The following is a 23563-nucleotide window of genomic DNA, read 5'->3' as shown; positions in this document are numbered from 1 at the left end:
TGTTTTTAATTTTCTTTGAAATACTTAATTTACAAATTGTGATCGAACATTAAGCGCTGCTATATAAGTCTGCCCTATGTCTATTGGCATGCATTGGTACGAATGCTCCTAAAGTGTTCGAAAATTGTTTATTTTCGTATGTGTATACTGCAGCTTTAACAATTTTAATAGTATTATTCAAATCTGTTTCAAAGGGCCTCAAGAATATTCTAAATTTTTGTGCTAAAATGCCAAACGCACATTTTACTACTACTCGTGCCCTACTTAATGATTTATTAAATCTTTTTTTATCATTGTCATTCATTGCTGCGTCTCTTGTCTCATTAGAAAGGTTTCTAATTTAAATCTTCAATGAATACATGTGGTGTAGTCTGTTTGAAACCTGGCAAAGGTTTTGGAACTGGCAAATTCAGATACCGTCCACTTTTTAAAAGCTGATAAAATGATGAGTTCTCAAATATTGTAGTATCGGAATCTTTACCATAATTATGATCCTACATCTATGTAAGTAAATTTGTAATGTGGATCAACTATTGCCAATAACACAGTAGAAAATCGTTTTTTATAGCAATAGAACTAAGCAATAGAACAGTGAGCCGCTGTTAGGTGGAAATTTAATAACAATATGCTTGCCGTCAATACTCCCGAGGCAATTAGGAAAACCCCATTATTATTTCCAATCATGTTTTAGTAGAAGGAACCGGGATGTACTCTGGCTGTAGTATTTTCCAAATTTGTTCGCATACTTGAGTTACTATCTTTGAAACGGTGCATTCACCCAAACGATAAGAAAAATATATTGTTGTATATGTGTCACCAGTTGCTAAAAATGACATTGACTGAGATGACATTCTGAAATTACGTCTGCACCTGCAGTCGTCAAAAATGACAATGGCATATCAATGCGAAAAAGTTGCGAAACATTGCTGTGTACTAACGTTTCGCTGATATTTCGCTACGCTGTAGTTTCGCAGAGATTCGCTGCCGCACGCGAACGCGTCGGTGTACTAAAGGCGCAACTGACAGAACAGAACCTATCAAGAAAACAAGGGATGTAAGGAAGCACAATAACACCTCAGTGCTCCAATAGTCAACCTTACCTTCCTGTGGTGCATCCTGTTGAACAACGGACGAGGCTCTGACGACCGACTGATGGCGGTATACCATCCGAAGCAGCATAACAAAATGTAACAGGACAGCAATGGGCAGCAGCATTGCTGTTTCGCAATGTTATGCACTGCGGTCGCCAACCCGCATGCCCAGCGTGGCGACTATGGACATTTACCAATTATGGCAAGCTATTCCCAACCATGGCCCCCGACCAGGCTCAATGGCGTGCCATGACTGAGGCCTATGTCCAGCAGTGGACAAACGTGGGCTGATAACGATGATGATGATGATGATCAAGAAAGAAGTAGAAGAAATAGGTAAGTTCGTTCCTACCTTTTCTATACCTACTTAGATCTAATGTCGTAATGTAAAGTTATTTTTTACTAAGGTTGGCAGTCTCAACATACAAGTCGACACGTGTCACTAAAACAAACGACCATGAGACGACGTCTAAAAAATTTAGCTGTCACTTGTATCTAAGAATATTTCCGACTACCGGATATTACTTTTCCATTTCACAAAGTACATATAATTTATTATATGAGTTTATGTTATCTTCAATATCTTATTTATTTAGATAGGTGTATATAGTATGTTAAAAAAGTATTAAAGTTAAATTATTTTCGTTATATACCGTAACGCAGTTTTTCATTAATTATCTAATTGACTGGACTCGATGCATTTACAAAACTTTTCCTTTTAGTGCACTATCTACTAAACATATATTGTAAATACATATGTATAAGAAAATAATCAAATAAGATTCAAAAACTATTCTTCTTCATTATTTGACTGGCCGGTTGGCTTGGTTGGTAGTGGCCCTGCCTTCCAAGCCAGAGGTCGTGGGTTCGATCCCCCCACCCGGGGCAAATATTTGTGTGATGAACAAAGATGTTTGCTCTGTGTCTGGGTGTTAATTATCTATATAAGTATTTATTTAAAATTATATATGTATGTTTATCAGCCATCTGGTTTTCATAACACAAGCGAAAGCTTAGTATGGGATCAGAACGTGCCGTGTATGAAAATTGTCCTGAAATATTTATTATTATTATTAATTATTTATTTGTTTGCTTGTTAGAAAAATGACAATAATGTTTGCATTCCTCAGAATCATAAATATAAATAAGACAATTATCGAATGGTTATCATTTACTCTCTTCTTTGAATAACATATTATACTCAATTGGAGTTCCATTTTTATTTTTATACGTTTTAAAATACAAAAAAATCGTAAATGGTTCATAAAACAAGCAATTCTATATTTTCAAAGTCAAAGGTCTCCAGTACATTTATAATATGGTTGGAAAATAATAAAAAAAAGGTTGATTTAATTGGGAGCCAGTAAACAAAGCTAATTGGCTTAAGCATTTTTTATCCTTGGTTTATTCTATACTTACGTTCAGATCAGTCGTTGAAATATAAAAGATAATGGTCGAAATATAACCCTCTTATTTATTTCGTACATTATTATCCATTATTATCTTGCGTACTTAAGTATTTGTCTATCAATAATTGATTATCTTCTAATGATTATCCTCTGTAACAATTAAAAACTCTACAATAATGAGTATGGTAGAGTTCTTCGTTTTTGTCAATACCTATACTGTGAAACACAGAAATTAACTAATATTTTAAAGTGATGATTACTGAATTCTTATCATATATATTTTATATTTGATAAGAATTCAGTAATCATCACTTTAACTTATTAGTTAATTCTGTTCTAATATTATTTTTTCATACTATATTCTTATCATAATTTCATCATAAACGTCTCTAGTAGTCAACAATAGGTAATAAATGGAGGTAAGTATAAATAAAACTCAATGCAATATACATATTTAAAAAATTGTTCGCTTTTTATCATTAGAACGTGAATAAAAATGCGTAGATATCATTTTAGAAGATGTATTACTATCACTCATTCGAATTTTAAAATTTTACAGCATGCACTAACTCTTTGAAGAAATTCAATTTTTATGTTTAAAAAATTACACACGGCAGCTCCGGTAAGAATCCGAAATACCTAACAACCGAAAGTATAAATAAACGTGTAAATCCAAATTTTCGACGTACGATCCAATAAATATCCGTTCAAGTTTAAACATTAGTTAAAATACATTCGCGATAAGTGCACTTCTATGTATACCTATATATAAGTCGAGCATTCATAAATCAGCGCTTTCTAAATGCGTATTTATACAAAAAACGCTACGCGAAATCAATTACGATTTGTTGAGGTTATTAAATTATTATCAAAGTGAATGATGCAAATTTTCGATATACTTAGTGTCCTTAAGGCTGCAGTTTGCAGCACATGTAAATTATGTAAATTTTAAGACGGACTTCAGAAGCATAGCTCTTTCGTGTCGCTTTCTTTAATAACAATTAATTAAACGGTATAATTTAATGACAACTAAACAGAACTCACTATTATATAACGTGAAACAGTTAAAAACTGTAAATTCCACCATAAAACACTTGAAAGTGCTTTCTTTCCGAATGCTAGAATGAAAATTATGTTGAAAAATCTATTTCCACGCATAATTATTATATTCATAATGTATATAATATTCATTCTCATTATAAAACCTTTTAACTACACAGGCCGTCATATTACGTAGTCATTTTACGAACTTTTTGATCAGTGTAAACGTGATGTTGTAAAAGATTCACGAACAGTTATAAATAGCAAGCAAACTATTAACTGCAGATGTATTGTTTATGTGAGATTCTGGCACATATTTCCTGAATAAAAACGGATGTACGAAACAATTATTCTTTGATCAATTATTGTGTGATTCATGTTATCGAATTATCTATAAAACTATTTGGATTTTCTTTTGATGTACATATTTACTAATATCACTGGTTTTTCATAATCCTCTAACCTATGTAAGACAATATTCTGTTAATAAGTAATGTCTTTGAATTAATCATTTTCTTTTTTAATAACAAAAACACTTAAGTAGCTCGAAAGGTTTCTATTATAGCTTTCCTATTTTTTAGAGAGTAAAGAGAAATTATAAATTAAATTACATGTCCAAAAATGAGCAGTCAACAAGAGAACGCCTTGAGCGCCACTTTGTAATTAAAAGTAAGGTTAAAGGAGGCCTAAAGAAAACTCTTTACAAAGTAAAATAAATTATTAGGATGTAGATTAATGCGCAAAGCCAGACGTTCGAGTTATTTAATTTTGTATTCTTTTTACGGTATCAAATCCCATATAAAATCATGATAATATGCGAAAACATGATCTTTTGTAGGTATTTCACGTTTTTAAGAATTATAATGAAAATACGTAGGTGAAAATTATTTTCTTACCAATAGATTGCAATTTATGAGATTACAATATTTTGTATTGGATAATGATACTTATTCTTAATGTATTATGAATTAAACAAATGAAATTCGAAGTGCTCATAACCAAAACACTATACATTAATTTATTCTGATTTTTATTAATTGCTACTACTTACTCTTTCAATGACATCTTATTTCAAATGAATATTAGGGGTTTTTAATAACCAATTCCAACCACACATAAACACGTATTCTCAATATTTCCGACTCTTTCTGAGTAGGTAATAATTTTTCTCAGCGGATTATTCATACATAACTGAGTCGTGGAAGTTAATAGATCGAGTGAAGGCTGATGAAATTCTGATATTTACATGTTGAACACACATAACTAAAACAATTTTGTTCGTTTCGCTGTTTACGTTAGGGGATTATGATAAATGTTGGACGGAATTTATAATCAGATATTTTAAATTTAGACGTGATTACAATGTACAAAATTATGTAGAACGTATTTGGAAAATTTTTTGTTTAGTATGTTTTGCGTAATATTTGTTTTACCGTCGGTAATAATGAGTATTTCCCTTCTTTATTATTTTTTATGCACATGAACTGGTATAAGAATAATAAGCAGCATAAAATTTTGCCAAATACATTATCTTTTATTTTATAGGTATAATATACTTAATATATTTAATTGTACTATGTATGTAATACGTTACTTTTCGATTAATGAATATGAATGACAAATAATTTCAAGAACATTTTCCCCGCCTAGGTTAATAAGTTATTATATTCATAATAGAAATAGCGTTAAAACGAAGTGTCGATCGAATTAACAGCAGGTAAGAGCAACGTAAACGTAAATTGAATATCCCTTTATGCAATAATATAATAATCTATGAATTTTATTTTTATTTTAATAAATAAGACATTCCGGCGTCCAGTTAGTCTCTACAAAACATAGAGACAAGATTTGTTTATGTTTTGCAAAGAACAAAAGATTTTTAATACAGGTAGGTATGCACTAAATTATAATTTGTTCAGACTAGAACTAAACAGCTGAGACTTATGATGTAGGTCCTATAAACACTGTGCTTTGAGAAGAAATTGTTTTTAAGACCAGAACAAAGGAGGTTTTGAAACAGTAGGTATTTGGTTTGGACGTTAAGTCATAATATTATTTTATGTGACCGGTCCGTCAAAAAATATTAATAATAAAGTTATAAAATCATATTGTGATTCGTGCTCAGTGAAAACCTTTGTTTTAATGCCTTTATCATTCGATTTTTATATTGATTAGAACCTATGGAAGTATATGCTCTTTTTTTTTCTGCTAAAAACGCTCATAAATAATCCTTAAAAGTAGGATTTAACTTTGTCTACATTAAAAGTTGTATAATAGATTACTATGTATATAGGTATGGAAAGTTTTTTCCAAAAAGAAGTATTTATACCTATCGGCTATCTATAATCTATAGGTGCTAAAATTGTACCGCATAAATCGATAATTAGACTCGATGATGCTAAAATTATAACAGTAATATCTATTTTGGTACCAGACTAATGATTTTAGCTTGTTTTCATCGTAATTTGCATTTAAATTCACACCCACTATACTTTGATTCGGTGTATGTGCGTCAACATTTCGTGTTGGCGGACAAATGAGTACAAAGTAGATTTTTTACGGATAACTACTTCGTTTTACATGATTAATATGATAAAGGTTTATCCCCTTTTACTTGTCAAATATGAATTTATAAATATACGATAGGTAAGATAATTCCATACGAGATTATCTATATTAATTGAACAATTTAGAGGGACAAAATATGTACTACAAGGGTATTTTGATAATTTTTAATTCAAAGTGTATAATCGCAACCGTATTTCAGCAATGAAATATAAAAATTTTGCTTATAAAGACATCTTTTTAAATACATTACAATTATACAGTCTTCTTCTAATAATTCTCACAGTTGCATATTACGCACGCAGTTTCATTCCTAAAATAAGAAAAAAGCTGAAATTCCACTTGCCGTTTACGCCGCAGATCAAAAAAACCAAGGCAATAACACAAATCATACACACTTTATAATACACTGGAAAAAAAATGCTTACCATCTAACTGCACATTGGTATTTGCAGCTGTGTGTCCATCCCAGGGATGGGCTATCAGCCTCACTCTATAGGAGCACCCGGGTCGTACTGCGCACCCTCCCGCTATGGGACTCACTACTGAAGGTACATGACTCCATACAGCTTCCTAGAAATTAAGCACTGTTCAATAGATGTAAAATTCAGAGATACAGAGAAGTTTTCGCTTTCGCTTGCGCTAGAGCAGATGTGTTTATCGTCAGTTTCATGTCAATGTTATTTCCAGGGAAGTGATGAATCAGTCTTTCTTTTGTTTGATAAACTTTATCCTATTTAATCGCCTTAATTACTAATTTGAATCATTTTCTCGACCGATTTTCAGTCATGGCTAATATCAATTTCGGTAGAGGCTAGCCGGTATTCAGGGGATATATAAAATGTTTTCCCTATTCCACGATTCTCATAGTCTAAAAGAACAGAAGACAGACGCGACGGGAAAGAGAGGCGCAGAACCGACAGGTTGTTTTAAATACCAATTTATTTATTTAACCGAGTTATTGAACTTGGGACCTCTAAATTTCTTCGAACAAATTAACCACTGGATAATCGATTCGTATCTTTACCTCTGTAACAAGTAGGCAGTGTTTTCCATACTCAGTATTAATATAATAATATATTCTACATTCTAGGTGACGTGACCTTTGTATCACATGAGAAACAATATACAATCCGTTAACTTATTCATGTAACCGTCGAGACTTTTTCGAGATATCACCATATAAGATAATCTATCGAAAATGTTCAAATTCAAATGCTTTCGCAGGTTGGAGAGTTTTCAATCGTTGCTATTTTTACAAGAAATAGTATAAAATTATTTTATGGTTTGCTAAGATTTTCGAAGTACACAATACAAAGTGAAACTAGCTCGATTTTTTATTAGGTATTTAAAAAGATTTCGTATATCAATAATAAATACATAAATGAGGTACCTACCTACAGGCCAACAAAACCACTCGCGTCGTAGACCCGAAAATTGTCAATTACAAAGGTTGCTATGATTTATTTTCTTGAATAGTTTTCCTTAAATCTCGTATCTTTCCCTCACCATTTAACAAAAAAAAAAAAAACACAAATAGCGCAGTACTAGGTAGTTAAAGTGCCTGTAAGAATGATGTCGCAGTTATCTAAATAGGTTGTAGGCCTACGCTTACTTACGATAAACTAACTGTAGTTATTATAAAATACTGAACACAGATCTAATTTTTAAATTTTTTTTGACAAAAAATTCTGATATTACAACATTTACAGTACACAAATTACTGTAAGCCTTCTAACTTCACTCTTATTATCCTTTTAATACACGAGTTTGTATGAAACTTATTAATTGAAAATGTCAAAGACGAGTTTAGGAATGAGACTTGACTAGACTAAATTAATAAACTGTTTCGTAAAACTTACTCCAGGTATATTGTACTCGTAACACAAATTTGAGCGACAGTCTATTGTGTCCTTTGTACTGTGAACTTCTAGGGAATAACTTCTTACTGGCGGACCTAGAAAATAAGAAACATATTTGTTTAGATAATTGTTTATTCTCATTTCTAAGTATTTCATACCTTTCATGGAAACAGAAAGTCAACACATATTTATGAAACTAGCTGCGTTCCGCGGTTTCACCCGCATGGCTCCGCTCCTGTTGGTCTTAGCGTGATGATAATATATAGCCTAAAGCCTTCCTCGATGAATGGGCTATCTAACACCGAAAGAATTTTTCAGATCGGACCAGTAGTTCCTGAGATTAGCGCGTTCAAACAAACAAACTCTTCAGCTTTATAATATTAGTAAAGATTGTCAATAATTAGTGATGATAGTATTGTAGAACGTAGAGTCGTTTTATATTGATAGACCTATAGCTAAAATACAACAAAAAGTAAATAGGGAAAAACACTCATAAAGATTGCTTTTCATGGAGCTTGTAAATATTTGTAATGTCTATCATTAGTGTATCTTTGGAGCAAAATATTATCGGTATGGAATTATCTTTTGTCATTACTAACCGTATCATTATTTTAAGAGCTATTCTAACTATCCTTATTTCTAAACAAACATAATCGATTTTTAAAGAAATTTAGATTTTAACAATTCCGTATGTAAATATTATAATCTATGTACTTTATTCTTGTACATAAACAAAATTCAAAAATATAAGTTGAAATATTTTAGGATTTACCTCACAGTCATGAAGTCATTATTATATATTTTGATGTAAGGGCCTAGTCTAGACGCTAGTCAATATTTGTGTCCGCCCAAATGACCACTCCAAATTACTAATGATCTATGTCCTAATTCAAATATACTTCGTCCTCTTCACTCATAATCTGCATCGTTTTGTTATATTTCAAAATCGTGAGGAATATTATTTTTAAACAAGTTCACAAAAGGGTTCACCGTCGTATATTTTTTGTATGTGTGTTCGCAGACAACTTCGTATTTATGAATCGGTTTTAATGATGTTTCATTTATATTTTTAGAATTTGTTTTTCTACTAGTAAAAAAGTAACAATTGATAGGTATTGTTTAATTATACAATTTTTTAGTAATAAGATAACATCGATTCGGTAATAAGAGCGCTTAAAAGCTACAACAATATTAATTCTCTCTAGTTTTGGTGAAATTAAATAATTACCAGTTGGCCGCTGCCATGTTACATTTAACATGACTTCGTGGTCTGAATTCTTCAAGGGCAGAGGATATACAGCCAAGCCCCGGGGCAACTCTGCGTGTACTACCGGGTACAGATCCGATGGCTCTGACGTCATTTCCTGAAACAATAGAGTTTATTTTTATTTGTACCTCTATGACTAGTAAACTGCTAACTTAATGTGATAAGCTTTGAAATTCGGAAAAATTTACTTTATACAGCTGCCTTTCTTGCTTGAAATTTGAATGATGCAACTTCAATTGTAGATTCTAATATGATGTTCTTTCTGTTCTGCTATACTCTGTGTATAGCAGAAGCATGTGTCTATCATGCTATATTCTGTGAAATTGTTAAATTGAGGAACTTAATTTAATACAAATATTCTAACAAGCAAACAAAATTTGCTATTAATTTTATTAGTAGGTATATGGCCATGCCACCGTTTACAATTTCTTTTGTTTCAAAGCTTAAAAGCTTTCGCATGAAAGCGTTACACACGTTCAAATTATTATCGTTAAAAATAAAAAGTCAAGGTAAACTTTTGGCTACCATTTTACAAGCTATTTCTGCCTCCATTTCAGATTTATTAAAGCTGTATCCAATGCACATAACGTCCAGCTGACCTGACTAACGTCCTGTCTTCGCGCGAACTATCAAACAATACAACAGCAAAAATCGGTCCAGCTGTTTCCGCGTGATGCCATGACCAAAGGAAATAGGTATTATTTTTTATATGTATTTAGAGATTTACTTGTACAGTTCCCGTTATGAAATTTGTTAAGGCTTTGGGGCAGTAACGTAGCGGTAAATAAGCCTATCTATATCTTATAATATATTATAATATAATAGTAAAGGTCACTTTTAATTTTGCATTGTTCGTCATTATTTAATTGGTATTGCTATCATTCATTTTTAATCATGTCTATTTAGATGTTAAAGAAAGGAGATAAATTCATGAAAGCTCCGCGTCATTGTCGTCGTGTTCACAACGAACTTGCCAAGTTACATGCCAGGGTCTGTGTACATACGTCTCATCTCTATTTATAAATAAGGAGCGAAGCCGGGGCCGACCGCTGGTATTCTATAGATAAACAACAAACTGCAGCATTCAAAACACAAGCTACAAATTTAGAAACTCCATTTTTTAAAACGAATTGCCAGACTCCTATGTGTCTAGTTCAAATCGCAATCGCTGGGTCGCTGAATCGTATAGCATACAAAGAAAAGGTGAATCATAAGCAGGTAAGCAATAAACCAAAAATGAGGATAATTTAACACTTCTTCTATTTACTTTTTGGTATTTAATATTTTGAGCTTCAAAGAGCCATTCAGAACGTTTTACTATTGACTTTTCTATTTTAAGAGGCAACAATAAATACTACTTTTATATATTATAATAATGTTATTACAGGACCTAGTCACAATTGCTTACTTAAATATAAAATTTATCCTTTTCTAGGAAACATGTGTTGCTATGAGAGGCATATGACTGCAGTCATTTGTATTTAGGTACCATATTAACGAAGAATTTCGTAATTCCCAATAAAAAAGCTCTAACTCTTAAACAGATGTGAACAAGGTGACTTTCTTATATGAAGGAAGATTATTTATATGGAATAAATTCCTAACACTTGGCACGTCCTTTTATTGAATTAGTGAGTAAACAAATTGGAGGAAAAATAACCGCATACTTTGGATGTTAGTTTTCGCTCATTCGTTAATCATGCAAGTCTTTACTTTGCTTTATGACTGTTTTATCAGATTTTTTATATTCTAAGTCCTAAGATACCAATCTATATCTTCTATATCATAAGAATGAATTACTGGTGTTGGTAAGCGCAAAGCTCGAGAGCTGCTGAACCGATTTTGTTATTTTTTTTATAATTTTCCTTGAAGTATGAGGATGGTTCTTATGGAGTTAGCGGCAATTAACGTAAACATGCACCACGGTCGAAGCCGAGGTGGACCGCAAGTACGTAATATTTAATTGTTATTACACTATGATCCTAGGTAGAGTAGGGCTCTAAGTACATAATAATTTTACTTTTTTAATACTTCTTTAGTCATCTTTATGTTTAAAATACATAACATAATAGAAGAGTATTTCTGTATCGGATATATTTACAGAGTATTTCTGTCCATTATAATTATAATCTATCGAACCATCATTGAATAATTCTGTGTAGACATCACAAAGTGGGCGGGGCCTGTCCATGAAGTACAATATTACTTGTATGAAATTTTAAAATAAACAATACAATCCTTCATAGGCCTGAAGCTGTCAAAAAGCAAATAATATAAGGGACAGAGTATAGCGTTTTATATTTTGGGGGCCGAGTCACCTTCGTCCGTAGGAGTTTACCCGGAGTATGGATACCCTACACGTGGCCCCTGGGTGGTGCTAAACAGGTGACATGGTGGGAGACAGTCGTCGCGGCTATAATGACCACCCATCAGCTGAAGACGTGTCGCCAAGCGTCCGTGTTCCGACACGATGAAGCTGATGTAGCCTTGGTGAAGACGGGTCGAATCAGTTGCGCCTATACAACCTCGACGATTTGATGCACACTTACGTTGTTGCGCCTGGGGACTAGTCATGGAGGGTAGCGGGATCCGAGGCACGGTTCACCGCTGGCCGACCGCTAGTCAGTAGGGGGCCCAAGTAGCGTGCTAGCCACATGTGAAAGGCTGCCCCGCCAACTAGCGAAAAATCCCAAGATGCGCCATAGTGCCGGTTGGCGACCGGACGAGAGGGCCCTATGGACATCCTTGGGGGGGCTCGGGCGTCCCCGCAGTCTCCAGACTAGTCCCCATAAGTGTAGCTTCTGAATGTGCGTCTCAGGTCTAGAAGTATAGCGCCTCGATTCACTGCCGTCTTCACACCTACTTCACTCTCCATTAAAATAATGAAAAAGACAAGGTACAAGAAAAACGTTGTACAGCGGCAGCACTCCCTCTCGCTGAAAGTAGACCTCACTAACATCAGAGGTCTACACTCCAACCTCGTTGCAGTCCACTTCCATCTAGAGACTAGCAAGCCTTGTATCTTGTTCCTCACGGAGACGCAGATTAGATGTCCGTCTGATCAGGCGTACCTATCGTATCCCGGCTACACCCTGGAGCATAACTTTAAAGCTCGGTCAGGTGTGTGCGCGTACGTACGTGACGACATCTGCTGTCGGCGTCTCCGTTACCTTGAAGACCCCCATTTCTCTGTACTTTGGATGCTGGTGGACACAGGCCTAGAGAAACTCATCTATGCTTGTGTCTACCGAGCGCACAGCGGAGACCAGGAGACGATCAGGCTCACAGAGTACCTAAGTGAGGCGGCGGATGCTGCTCAACACAAATACCCTTCCGCTCAGCTAGTGCTTCTGGGGGATTTTAATGCCCACCACCAGGAGTGGCTATACCCATACCAGTGCACTGACCTCGCTGGGAGAGAGACGCGTAAACTCGCTATAGCGTTAAATCTCACCCAGCTGGTTCAAGGAGCGACGCGGGTTCCTGATGTTGAGAGCCATACAGCCAATTGCTTGGATCTTCTGCTGACAACCGATCCAGACCGTTACTCGGTAGCGATTTCATCGCCCCTTGGCAGCTCCGACCACTGTCTGGTGAAATCTGTATCTGTCTACTCGCCGCCCGACCCCAGTCCCAGGGGCTCGCGGCGCGTGTGGCGATACAAGTCAGCAGATTGGGACGAGATGCGTTCTTTCTTTGCATCTTATCCCTGGCGGCCTGTTTGCTTTTCTTCTGAAGACCCTTCAACCTGTGCGGATGCTGTGACTGATGTGCTGCGGCAGGGAATGGAATACTACATTCCATTCTCCGATGTAGCCACGTCCAGCAAAGCTCAACCCTGGTTCAGAGCTGAATGTAGACGCGCTGAAGCGTTTAAACATGAGGCATATCTAGCCTGGGCTGATGCTCGACACCGCAAGGCCAAGGACGTATCTGAGAAGAAGAAAGCCTTCAACCGGGCCGCCAAGTCCTGCAAAAAGGCTCTACGGAAAGCACGATTTGACCACGTCAGCCGTATAGGGAACAAACTGGCTTCTTACCCTTCTGGTAGCAAAGCGTTTTGGTCCCTGGCAAAGTCGGTTGAATCGAATTTCTGCCGCCCCTCACTTCCTCCACTGCTGAAACCAGATGGGTCGCTGGCTCACACTGCCACGGAGAAAGCGAACCTCCTAGCTACTCTGTTCGCAGAAAATTCACGTCTAGATCCCGCAAGCGCCAAACCTCCCAGTCTACCTGGATGCGAGGTGAGCATGCCAGAAATTCGCATCCGTCAGACTGAGGTTCTGAAAACGCTGCGAAATCTTGACGTGAACAAAGCTAGTGGCCCTGATGGAATACCAGCCATAGTGCTTAAAACCTGTGCGCCTGAGCTCGCTCCTGTCTTGACACGCCTCTTTCGCCTTTCGATGATGACTGGAAAAGTACCGAAATCATGGAAACTTGCCAACGTGCAGCCTGTGCCCAAAAAAGGCAGTCGTGCCGACCCCTCCAATTATAGGCCAATTTCAGTCACGTCCATACTCTGCAAGACTATGGAGCGTGTACTGAACAGCAGGCTAATGGCACACCTAGAAGCGAACGATCTACTCAGTGACCGCCAATACGGATTTCGCCGAAATCGGTCCACTGGGGATCTTCTAGCGTGTGCCACCTATATCTGGAGTGAGGCCATCGAGAATCATGGTGAGGCACTCGCAGTCTCCCTCGATATCTCGAAGGCCTTCGATAGGGTCTGGCATGATAGTCTTATCGGCAAGCTTCCATCGTACGGTCTGCCTACTGGTTTTTGCGCATGGATCTCAGATTTCTTGAGAGACCGGTCGATTCGAGTAGTCGTCGACGGTTGCTCGTCCGACCAATTGGCTATTAATGCCGGGGTCCCTCAGGGATCAGTTCTCTCCGCAACACTATTCCTGCTACACATTAACGATCTGCTGAAACCCGGTATCTATGGGTACGCAGACGATAGCACCGTTGTGGAGAGATACGCATCCAGCGCGCGAGCCAGTACGGCACAAATCCAGTCTCTACGAGAGGCGATGGTCGAACGCATGAACTTCTCCTTACAGGCAGTCTCCGAATGGGGCGAGGCCAATCTGGTCAAGTTCAATGCGACCAAGACCCAGGCGTGTCTATTCACCGCTAAACGGAGTCCATTCAACCTAACTCCGTCCTTCCAAAGTGTATCCGTACCGATAACTGACCACCTCGAGCTTCTTGGTATCACCTTAACGCCTACTCTCAACTTTGGTTCATACATCGAATCAAAAGCCCAAGTAGCCTCAAAAAAGCTTGGTATACTGGCAAAGGTGAGGCAGTATTTCAGCCCGGGACAGTTGCTCAACCTCTATCAAGCACAGGTCCGTTCGTGCATGGAATACTGCTCTCACCTCTGGGATGGATCTGCCAAATACCAGCTGGAGACACTTGAGGCGATAGAGAGGCGTGCCAAGAGGCTAATAAACGACGATGAGCTAGTAGGCAAAAAACTCCAGAGCCTCGCCCACCGTCGCAGAGTGGCAAGTTTATCGGTTTTTTACCGGATACACTTTGGAGAGTGCGCTGCGGAATTGCACGACCTAATTCCGCCATCCCCATTTTTCCATCGTTCGTCGAGGCGCACAGATTCCAGGCATCGCCACATGGTTGACGTTCCATGTACCCGGACAAAACGGTTCGGATCGTCATTCTTTATTCGAACCGCTAGGGACTGGAACATGCTTCCTGAATCTGTGTTCCCCGACGAGTACAATTTGGAGGTCTTCAAGAGGAGAGTGAACAGGTACATTTTAGGGAAGCGCGCTCCATCTTAGGCCACATCTCAGCTTACCATCAGGCGAGATTGTGGCCAAGCGCTCCCCTATTGTACAATAAAAAAAAAAAAAAAAAAATACGCGCGTATTACTCGATTTGGAAGCACATACCTAAGTAGGACTTAGGACTTAGGAGCGTATAGGCGCGCCTTTTGCCACACGCTCGACTCGTACGGGCGTTGACGCGCTTTTAAGCTCGTTTAAGTGCGTAATAGCAATGTTTCTTCGTCAGAATCCATGTTGATACTGTCACGACACCACCGGTGCGAGCGAACACGCCAAAATATGCCCGTTTACGCGAGTATGGTTTTATTTTATGGCTTTAGAAGCGCGTAATGTAGCGCGCGTATAAGCGGGTATGTTGAAACGACCGTATACGCGCAAAATAATACGCTAGTCTGTAACCGCTCTAAATTAATAGTACCTATAGGCCAATGAATGCATTAATGCCCGGTTCCTATATTCAACGGATCGTCATATGCCCGGTTCCTATATTTGAAAAACGATCCGTTTTAGTTACGAATAGTAGTATAATTAACCAAGCGTAAGCGAAAATCGTTCCTATAAAAAACGTCTCGTCAAGCAACTTACCGACGGCTTCCTACTGACGGATGGGAGGGTTACTATTAACGAACGGTAAGCATATTGTATGGAGAAGACAGTTTATCGCGTTCCTATAAATATTTTTAACGTCATTATGCTGTCAAAGTTACTATTCGTATAGCATTTTGTTTACCCGTCGATTTCGGGCGGTTAAATTCTTACTATTTCATTGTTTCCGCTTCAATATCGAAATGTGGAGTTCAGATAGTGATAGAGAAGTGTTTAATATTATATCGAATTTCGGAAGAAGATAGTGGGCGTGAAAGAGTATATATTATAGAGAAGGAGTGGATTTTTTTGCGACCCTGGATTCTCACGAATTTCAATTGAGATTTCGACTTGATAAAGAATCTGTTGAACAATTACTTCTTGAAATTTATCCAGACGTACGAATAAAAGCAGCCAGGTTAGTTTAATGGAGGCATTAATATTATACCAAACACGTCTAACGTGCGTCTAACCTTATTACATACCTAATTTATGTTGTCATTTCAGGAATCATGGGGTATCTCCATAACATCAATTACTGTTGACGCTGAGGTTCTATGCTTTAGGCACAATATCGATATCAGTGGCAGACCTATTTCCCTTGGTCACGGCATCACGCGTGAACGGGTGGACCGATTTCGATCATTATTTTTTTATAATATTCCTTGAAATGGAAAGAAAACATAAACATGTACCAAGGGCGAAGCCGGGGCGGACCACTAGTATATATATATATATATTATATGTCTATGTTTGCAATGTAGAAATCAATTTTTTAAACATTGTATTGTAAATAATAAAAAATAAATAAAAGTACATAATAAAATGGAATAAAAGTTTTATTTCTTTATTACAGTTTAATTTTACATAGTAATATTTAACTACATAATATATGCCAAAGAACTGTCCTGTGATTCTTACGCGACAACCCTCCATCGATTATCATCTTCCATATTATATTCCTTAACGCTGTAATAGGCTCTCTGAACTAAATACATTTTTTACATAAGATTTACATTTAGCACTAACAAATTCTTTTTCTACCGTGTGTCTAGATATATTGCTTAATAATATACAAAAATTAATTAGTTATTGTGTGTTCAGTATTTCAATTATTGTGTGTTCAGTATTTCAATTATTTCTTCATAATATTTGTCCATCATCCTTATTATGTTTGAATTTTTTGGCTGAAAATAAAAAGTTTTCCTGGTATTTGACCACTTTTTGCATTAAATGTGTTGGTCAACGAAGACCAACATTCATCCTTTAATTTATTCGTAGAAGCATTAGTCTCCTTACTGGTTATAATTGAGCAACCTCGTCTTTACTCATAGCCTTCTTCGATTTCTGTAACAGAAATACCTATGTTTAACTTAAGAGTGTCCGAAGCAAAAAGTAAGCGGCAGACGATTTTAAAGAAGAAATATAAAGGCGTACTTACCGGCGTAATATCCATATTTAATAAATATATAAACAGTCGTCGTTGTATTGTTATTCTTTAATTATAAAACTTGACAATGAATCAACAATGAATGACAATAATTTGACAACTGACAAGCAATGCACGCGTGCGCGAGAAAAACGTTCCGTTTTTGCTTTCTGTGTAACGCATTAGGTTGTTTAGAAGGAAAATTATCACGCAGATGTCTACAAATATATAGTTCTTTAGTATTAGTTCTTTATTAATAAGAAACTTTATTCTTAAAGTTTATAATTCGGCTGTATATTTAACTTATTTTGTCCTGAATTTTGTGTAATTTTAATTTCAATTTGGCTTATAACGAAACGCACATCTGTGAGTGAAGAGGGCTCGGTATTTTTATGACCAACGGATGTCCGTCGACAGCACGTCAAGAAATAAAATTGTGGAACGGTAATAACGACTCGTAGTTAGTTCTAGAAAAACGGATAGTAGCTTTGATACTATGACGATCCGTTGAATATAGGAACCGGGCAATAGTATCAAAGCTACTATCCGTTTTTCTAGAACTAACTACGAGTCGTTATTACCGTTCCACAATTTTATTTCTTGACGTGCTGTCGACGGACATCCGTTGGTCATAAAAATACCGAGCCCTCTTCACTCACAGATGTGCGTTTCGTTATAAGCCAAATTGAAATTAAAATTACACAAAATTCAGGACAAAATAAGTTAAATATACAGCCGAATTATAAACTTTAAGAATAAAGTTTCTTATTAATAAAGAACTAATACTAAAGAACTATATATTTGTAGACATCTGCGTGATAATTTTCCTTCTAAACAACCTAATGCGTTACACAGAAAGCAAAAACGGAACGTTTTTCTCGCGCACGCGTGCATTGCTTGTCAGTTGTCAAATTATTGTCATTCATTGTTGATTCATTGTCAAGTTTTATAATTAAAGAATAACAATACAACGACGACTGTTTATATATTTATTAAAAATGGATATTACGCCGGTAAGTACGCCTTTATATTTCTTCTTTAAAATCGTCTGCCGCTTACTTTTTGCTTCGGACACTCTTAAGTTAAACATAGGTATTTCTGTTACAGAAATCGAAGAAGGCTATGAGTAAAGACGAGGTTGCTCAATTATAACCAGTAAGGAGACTAATGCTTCTACGAATAAATTAAAGGATGAATGTTGGTCTTCGTTGACCAACACATTTAATGCAAAAAGTGGTCAAATACCAGGAAAACTTTTTATTTTCAGCCAAAAAATTCAAACATAATAAGGATGATGGACAAATATTATGAAGAAATAATTGAAATACTGAACACACAATAATTGAAATACTGAACACACAATAACTAATTAATTTTTGTATATTATTAAGCAATATATCTAGACATACGGTAGAAAAAGAATTTGTTAGTGCTAAACGTAAATCTTATGTAAAAAATGTATTTAATTCAGAGAGCCTATTACAGCGTTAAGGAATATAATATAGAAGATGATAATCGATGGAGGGTTGTTGCGTAAGAATCACAGGACAGTTCTTTGGCATATATTATGTAAAATTAAACTGTAATAAAGAAATAAAACTTTTATTCCATTTTATTATGTACTTTTATTTATTTTTTATTATTTACAATACAATGTTTAAAAAATTGATTTCTACATTGCAAACATAGACATACATATATATTATAATATATACTAGTGGTCCAGCCCAGCTTCGCCCTTGAAATACTGAACACACAATAACTAATTAATTTTTGTAATATAATATCTAGACACACGGTAGAAAAAAAATTTGTTAGTGCTAAATGTAAATCTTATGTAAAAAAATGTATTTAGTTCAGAGAGCCTATTACAGCGTTAAGGAATAGGTATAATATGGAAGATGATAATAATCGATGGAGGGTTGTCGCGTAAGAATCACAGGACAGTTCTTTGGCATATATTATGTAGTTACATATTACTATGTAAAATTAAACTGTAATAAAGAAATAAAACTTTTATTCCATTTTATTATGTACTTTTATTTATTTTTTATTATTTACAATACAATGTTTAAAACATTGATTTCTACATTGCAAACATAGACATATAATATATATATATACTAGTGGTCCGCCCCGGCTTCGCCCTTGGTACATGTTTATGTTTTCTTTCCATAATAACCATCCTCGTACTTCAAGGAATATTATAAAAAAATAATGATCGAAATCGGTCCACCCGTTCACGCGTGATGCCGTGACCAAGGGAAATAGGTCTGCCACTGATATCGATATTGTGCCTAAAGCATAGAACCTCAGCGTCAACAGTAATTGATGTTATGGAGATACCCCATGATTCCTGAAATGACAACATAAATTAGGCATGTAATAAGGTTAGACGTGTTTGGTATAATATTAATGCCTCCATTAAACTAACCTGGCTCCTTTTATTCGTACGTCTGGATAAATTTCAAGAAGTAATTGTTCAACAGATTCTTTATCAAGTCGAAATCTCAATTGAAATTCGTGAGAATCCAGGGTCGCAAAAAAATCCACTCCTTCACTATAATATATACTCTTTCACGCCCACTAACTTCTTCCGAAATTCGATATAATATTAAACACTTCTCTATCACTATCTGAACTCCACATTTCGATATTGAAGCGGAAACAATGAGATAGTAAGAATTTAACCGCCCGAAATCGACGGGTAAACAAAATGCTATACGAATAGTAACTTTGACAGCATAATGACGTTAAAAATATTTATAGGAACGCGATAAACTGTCTTCTCCATACAATATGCTTACCGTTCGTTAATAGTAACCCTCCCATCCGTCAGTAGGAAGCCGTCGGTAAGTTGCTTGACGAGACGTTTTTTATAGGAACGATTTTCGCTTACGCTTGGTTAATTATACTACTATTCGTAACTAAAACGGATCGTTTTTCAAATATAGGAACCGGGCATAAATGAATAATTTTCTAAACCACAATTCAAAGTATTTAAGTATGTATTGAATGAACAAAATTCAAAGCGCCTTAACGAGAAAACCACATTCGGTGATCACGCCAGACATTTATATCGGTAGACTTGTATAGATTCAAAGATATTTAGCACAAAATTTTCGTTACTCATGAAACTGAAATTAGTTATAATATGCTTCATACATATTACGTTCAAGTATGTTAAATGGTAACAAATTCATTGAGGACAATGAGTAATCAAATTTCTTACAAACTTAGCATGACTCTGCATTACAATCTCACAGATAAGCATAACAATATCCCCAAAATTATAATACAAATTTATTCAGAAAATGATCAAGTTTGATGTCAAAAAGCTTTCATAATTTATGGAACTTCATGGCTGCGTGATTTGAATTATTATTACTTTTGAATACACCTTTAAAATCAACTTTGGAAAACCAAATAATTAAATAAACGATTTATAAAAAAATACCAATGATTATGTGAAAAAATAACAAAGAGAACATCGAAAATAAAACAACATTGAATAAAAAAATGTTTGAATTTCGAGATTGAATGGACTCAAAGATTAAACGAACCTGAAATGTGTATGTTGGAGCTAAAGAATCATTTTACGGTTCTTCCAATAAAGATTCCTTCAATATGCCCAATCCCATTTTATATTAATTACATCTAGGTACTTGTGAAAAGGGACTTAAATTAATTAAAATTTTCCCAGGTACTGACGCAAGTAAAATAAACAATGTAGTCATAGTTAATTTGGCTGTATGACATAAACCGATACTCGAACTATCTATAATTTATAATTATTAATTAATTGTTGATAACGATCTGATAGAGCTAATCCGTTTACATTTATCGCAAATATCTAAAACCCGCACGATAGCAAACATTAAAAATACATTTGGAAATTGGAAAAAAGGTTACCAAAGGTGATATTTAATAGTGAGTGATGATGTTTAGATTTGAATTAAATTTCTTGATTTGTTCGGTTTTCTAAGTAGATAAAGTTCGGCAATAAAGTACCGGGGATTTACATTATAACGAAAGTAAATTCTTTTTTTATTACTATGTAATAGCTATTATAAAAGTATATATTATCAGTATTATCTATTACCTAGATACTAAAAGAAATGTCAATTATTCTGGGTTATCTGCCTGCATACCTGCTCCAGTATGGATATTCATATTTTGTATAAAAATCACGAAATTAATCCATTCATGGCATACCTAGTACCTACGTATCGGCATTAAAACTATTTATTGAATGTATGGTTCTTACGATCATAAAACTTCATTATACCAATTAAATTATTTGTGTAGGTACTTAATATTTCTTCAGTAGTCAGTCTTAGCCTTAGATCATTAAGTAAGTAAGTTACTTAATGATCTAAGGTCTTAGCAGATATCATTACATTTTACTAAAAAGATAAAAAATTTCAAGTCTCGTTTCAGACCAATAATAAAGTTATATAAATTCAGATAATTGTACGAGTATCTGTCTATCATTATAAATATACTAAGTAATAACACATTTAATCAATGACTACAGCTTAAGTTGCGTCTGATTGCTCGATTGATAAATAATGGGATTAGATAATTACATATTTTTGTTATTATATACATTTCGGACCTTTTTTGTTGATTAATAATTATTTATCTATGTATTTATGTATGAATGTATTCATGTAGGTATAGTATGTTTACTGAAGGAATTTGAAAAAAATATCCATCTATTTTGTTCCCCTTTCAAGAGGAACATGGTCTCGTGTGACCTAAAGTGGTAAGTTAAGGGGTTTTAATAGATAAGTATTATCACATCTTAAAATTCTCGGATTTATGATGTTATTTTGTCGTCATTAATTAAATCTTAAATTAAATATTAAATAAATAATATTAATATTATAATATTAATTAAATTAAAAGTTGAAGGGATTCAATTTAAATATTCTGCGCCTCTACTTTAGTCTCTAAATCTTAAATTTGAAATACCTGTATGTATATCTATATATATATAAAAATGAAACCCGTTTCGCGTTGTCACGGCGTCACGTTCAAACGGCTGAACCGATAATTCTTTTTTTATTATATTCCTTGAAGTACGAGGATGGTTCTTATGTAGAGAAAACGTAAATATGTGCTACGGGCGAAGCCGGGACAGACCGCTAGTACATAAAATTCTAAGGTAAGAAAAACGTCAATTATTGCCCGGTTCCTATATTTGAAAAACGACCCGTTTTAGTTACGAATAGTAGTATAATTAACCAAGCGTAAGCGAAAATCGTTCCTATAAAAAACGTCTCGTCAAGCAACTTACCGACGGCTTCCTACTGACGGATGGGAGGGTTACTATTAACGAACGGTAAGCATATTGTATGGAGAAGACAGTTTATCGCGTTCCTATAAATATTTTTAATGTCATTATGCTGTCAAAGTTACTATTCGTATAGCATTTTGTTTACCCGTCGATTTCGGGCGGTTAAATTCTTACTATTTCATTGTTTCCGCTTCAATATCGAAATGTGGAGTTCAGATAGTGATAGAGAAGTGTTTAATATTATATCGAATTTCGGAAGAAGATAGTGGGCGTGAAAGAGTATATATTATAGAGAAGGAGTGGATTTTTTTGCGACCCTGGATTCTCACGAATTTCAATTGAGATTTCGACTTGATAAAGAATCTGTTGAACAATTACTTCTTGAAATTTATCCAGACGTACGAATAAAAGGAGCCAGGTTAGTTTAATGGAGGCATTAATATTATACCAAACACGTCTAACCTTATTACATACCTAATTTATGTTGTCATTTCAGGAATCATGGGGTATCTCCATAACATCAATTACTGTTGACGCTGAGGGGGGTTTCTTTAGTTAACTGCCGCACGTATTATAGGTTTTTTGTGGGAGGGGAGGGGGGAGGAGGAGGGGGGGACCCTCCCCCCAAAAGGGGAAAGTTAGGAAACCAATAGTTTTGGAGAAAAAACAATTTTCCTATTCTAACCTCAAAATGTATGGAATTGGTGTTAAATCATTTTAACTAAGCATTAGACGATAATAACAAAAAAATTACGATACATAAATAAAATACAAACAAGTTGTGTAAGCCTACGTAGTTTTTTTATTTGAGTGGGAATCGCCCTAAAGTCGCTTCTGGCGGCAGTTCAAGAGTTAACCTAACACGCTCGTCGCTTCGCTCCTCGCTACCTATTTGGATATTAAAAATAAAAGTTTTAATAGTTTTTTTTTTTTAACCTACGTAGATTTATTTTTTGTTTGAGTGGGAATCGCCCTAAAGTCGCTTCTGGCACTCGCCGGCCGCTGCCGCGGCACGCTCGCTTCGCTCGCTCGGCTCGTGCGGCAGTTCAAGGGTTAACCTAACACGCTCGTCGCTTCGCTCCTCGCTACCTATTTGGATATTAAAAATAAAAGTTTAATAGTTTTTTTTTTAACCCACGTAGATTTATTTTTTGTTTGAGTGGGAATCGCCCTAAAGTCGCTTCTGGCACTCG

At 35.4% G+C, this 23563-nt stretch overlaps 1 protein-coding gene across 2 annotated transcripts in view; it reads right to left on the bottom strand.

Annotated features, from left to right (window-relative positions):
- The window catches only part of LOC123696009 (tyrosine-protein kinase receptor TYRO3-like), a 119448-nt gene that overhangs the window by 83200 nt on the left and 12685 nt on the right, over window positions 1–23563 (bottom strand). For both annotated transcript variants that reach the window (XM_045641986.1, XM_045641985.1), the window contains exons 2-4: window positions 9197–9332; window positions 7969–8063; window positions 6535–6679 (exon numbers count right to left, since the gene is read on the bottom strand). In XM_045641986.1, coding sequence (XP_045497942.1) covers window positions 6535–6679; window positions 7969–8063; window positions 9197–9329 — 373 coding nt within the window. In that variant the 5' untranslated portion in view covers window positions 9330–9332. The remainder of the gene's footprint in view (window positions 1–6534; window positions 6680–7968; window positions 8064–9196; window positions 9333–23563) is intronic.

Source organism: Colias croceus, chromosome 12 (assembly GCF_905220415.1).
Source record: "Colias croceus chromosome 12, ilColCroc2.1".
Lineage (NCBI taxonomy): Eukaryota > Metazoa > Arthropoda > Insecta > Lepidoptera > Pieridae > Colias > Colias croceus.
The sequence above is the reverse complement of the archived record's forward strand: the minus strand, read 5'-3'. Positions and strand labels throughout refer to the sequence as shown.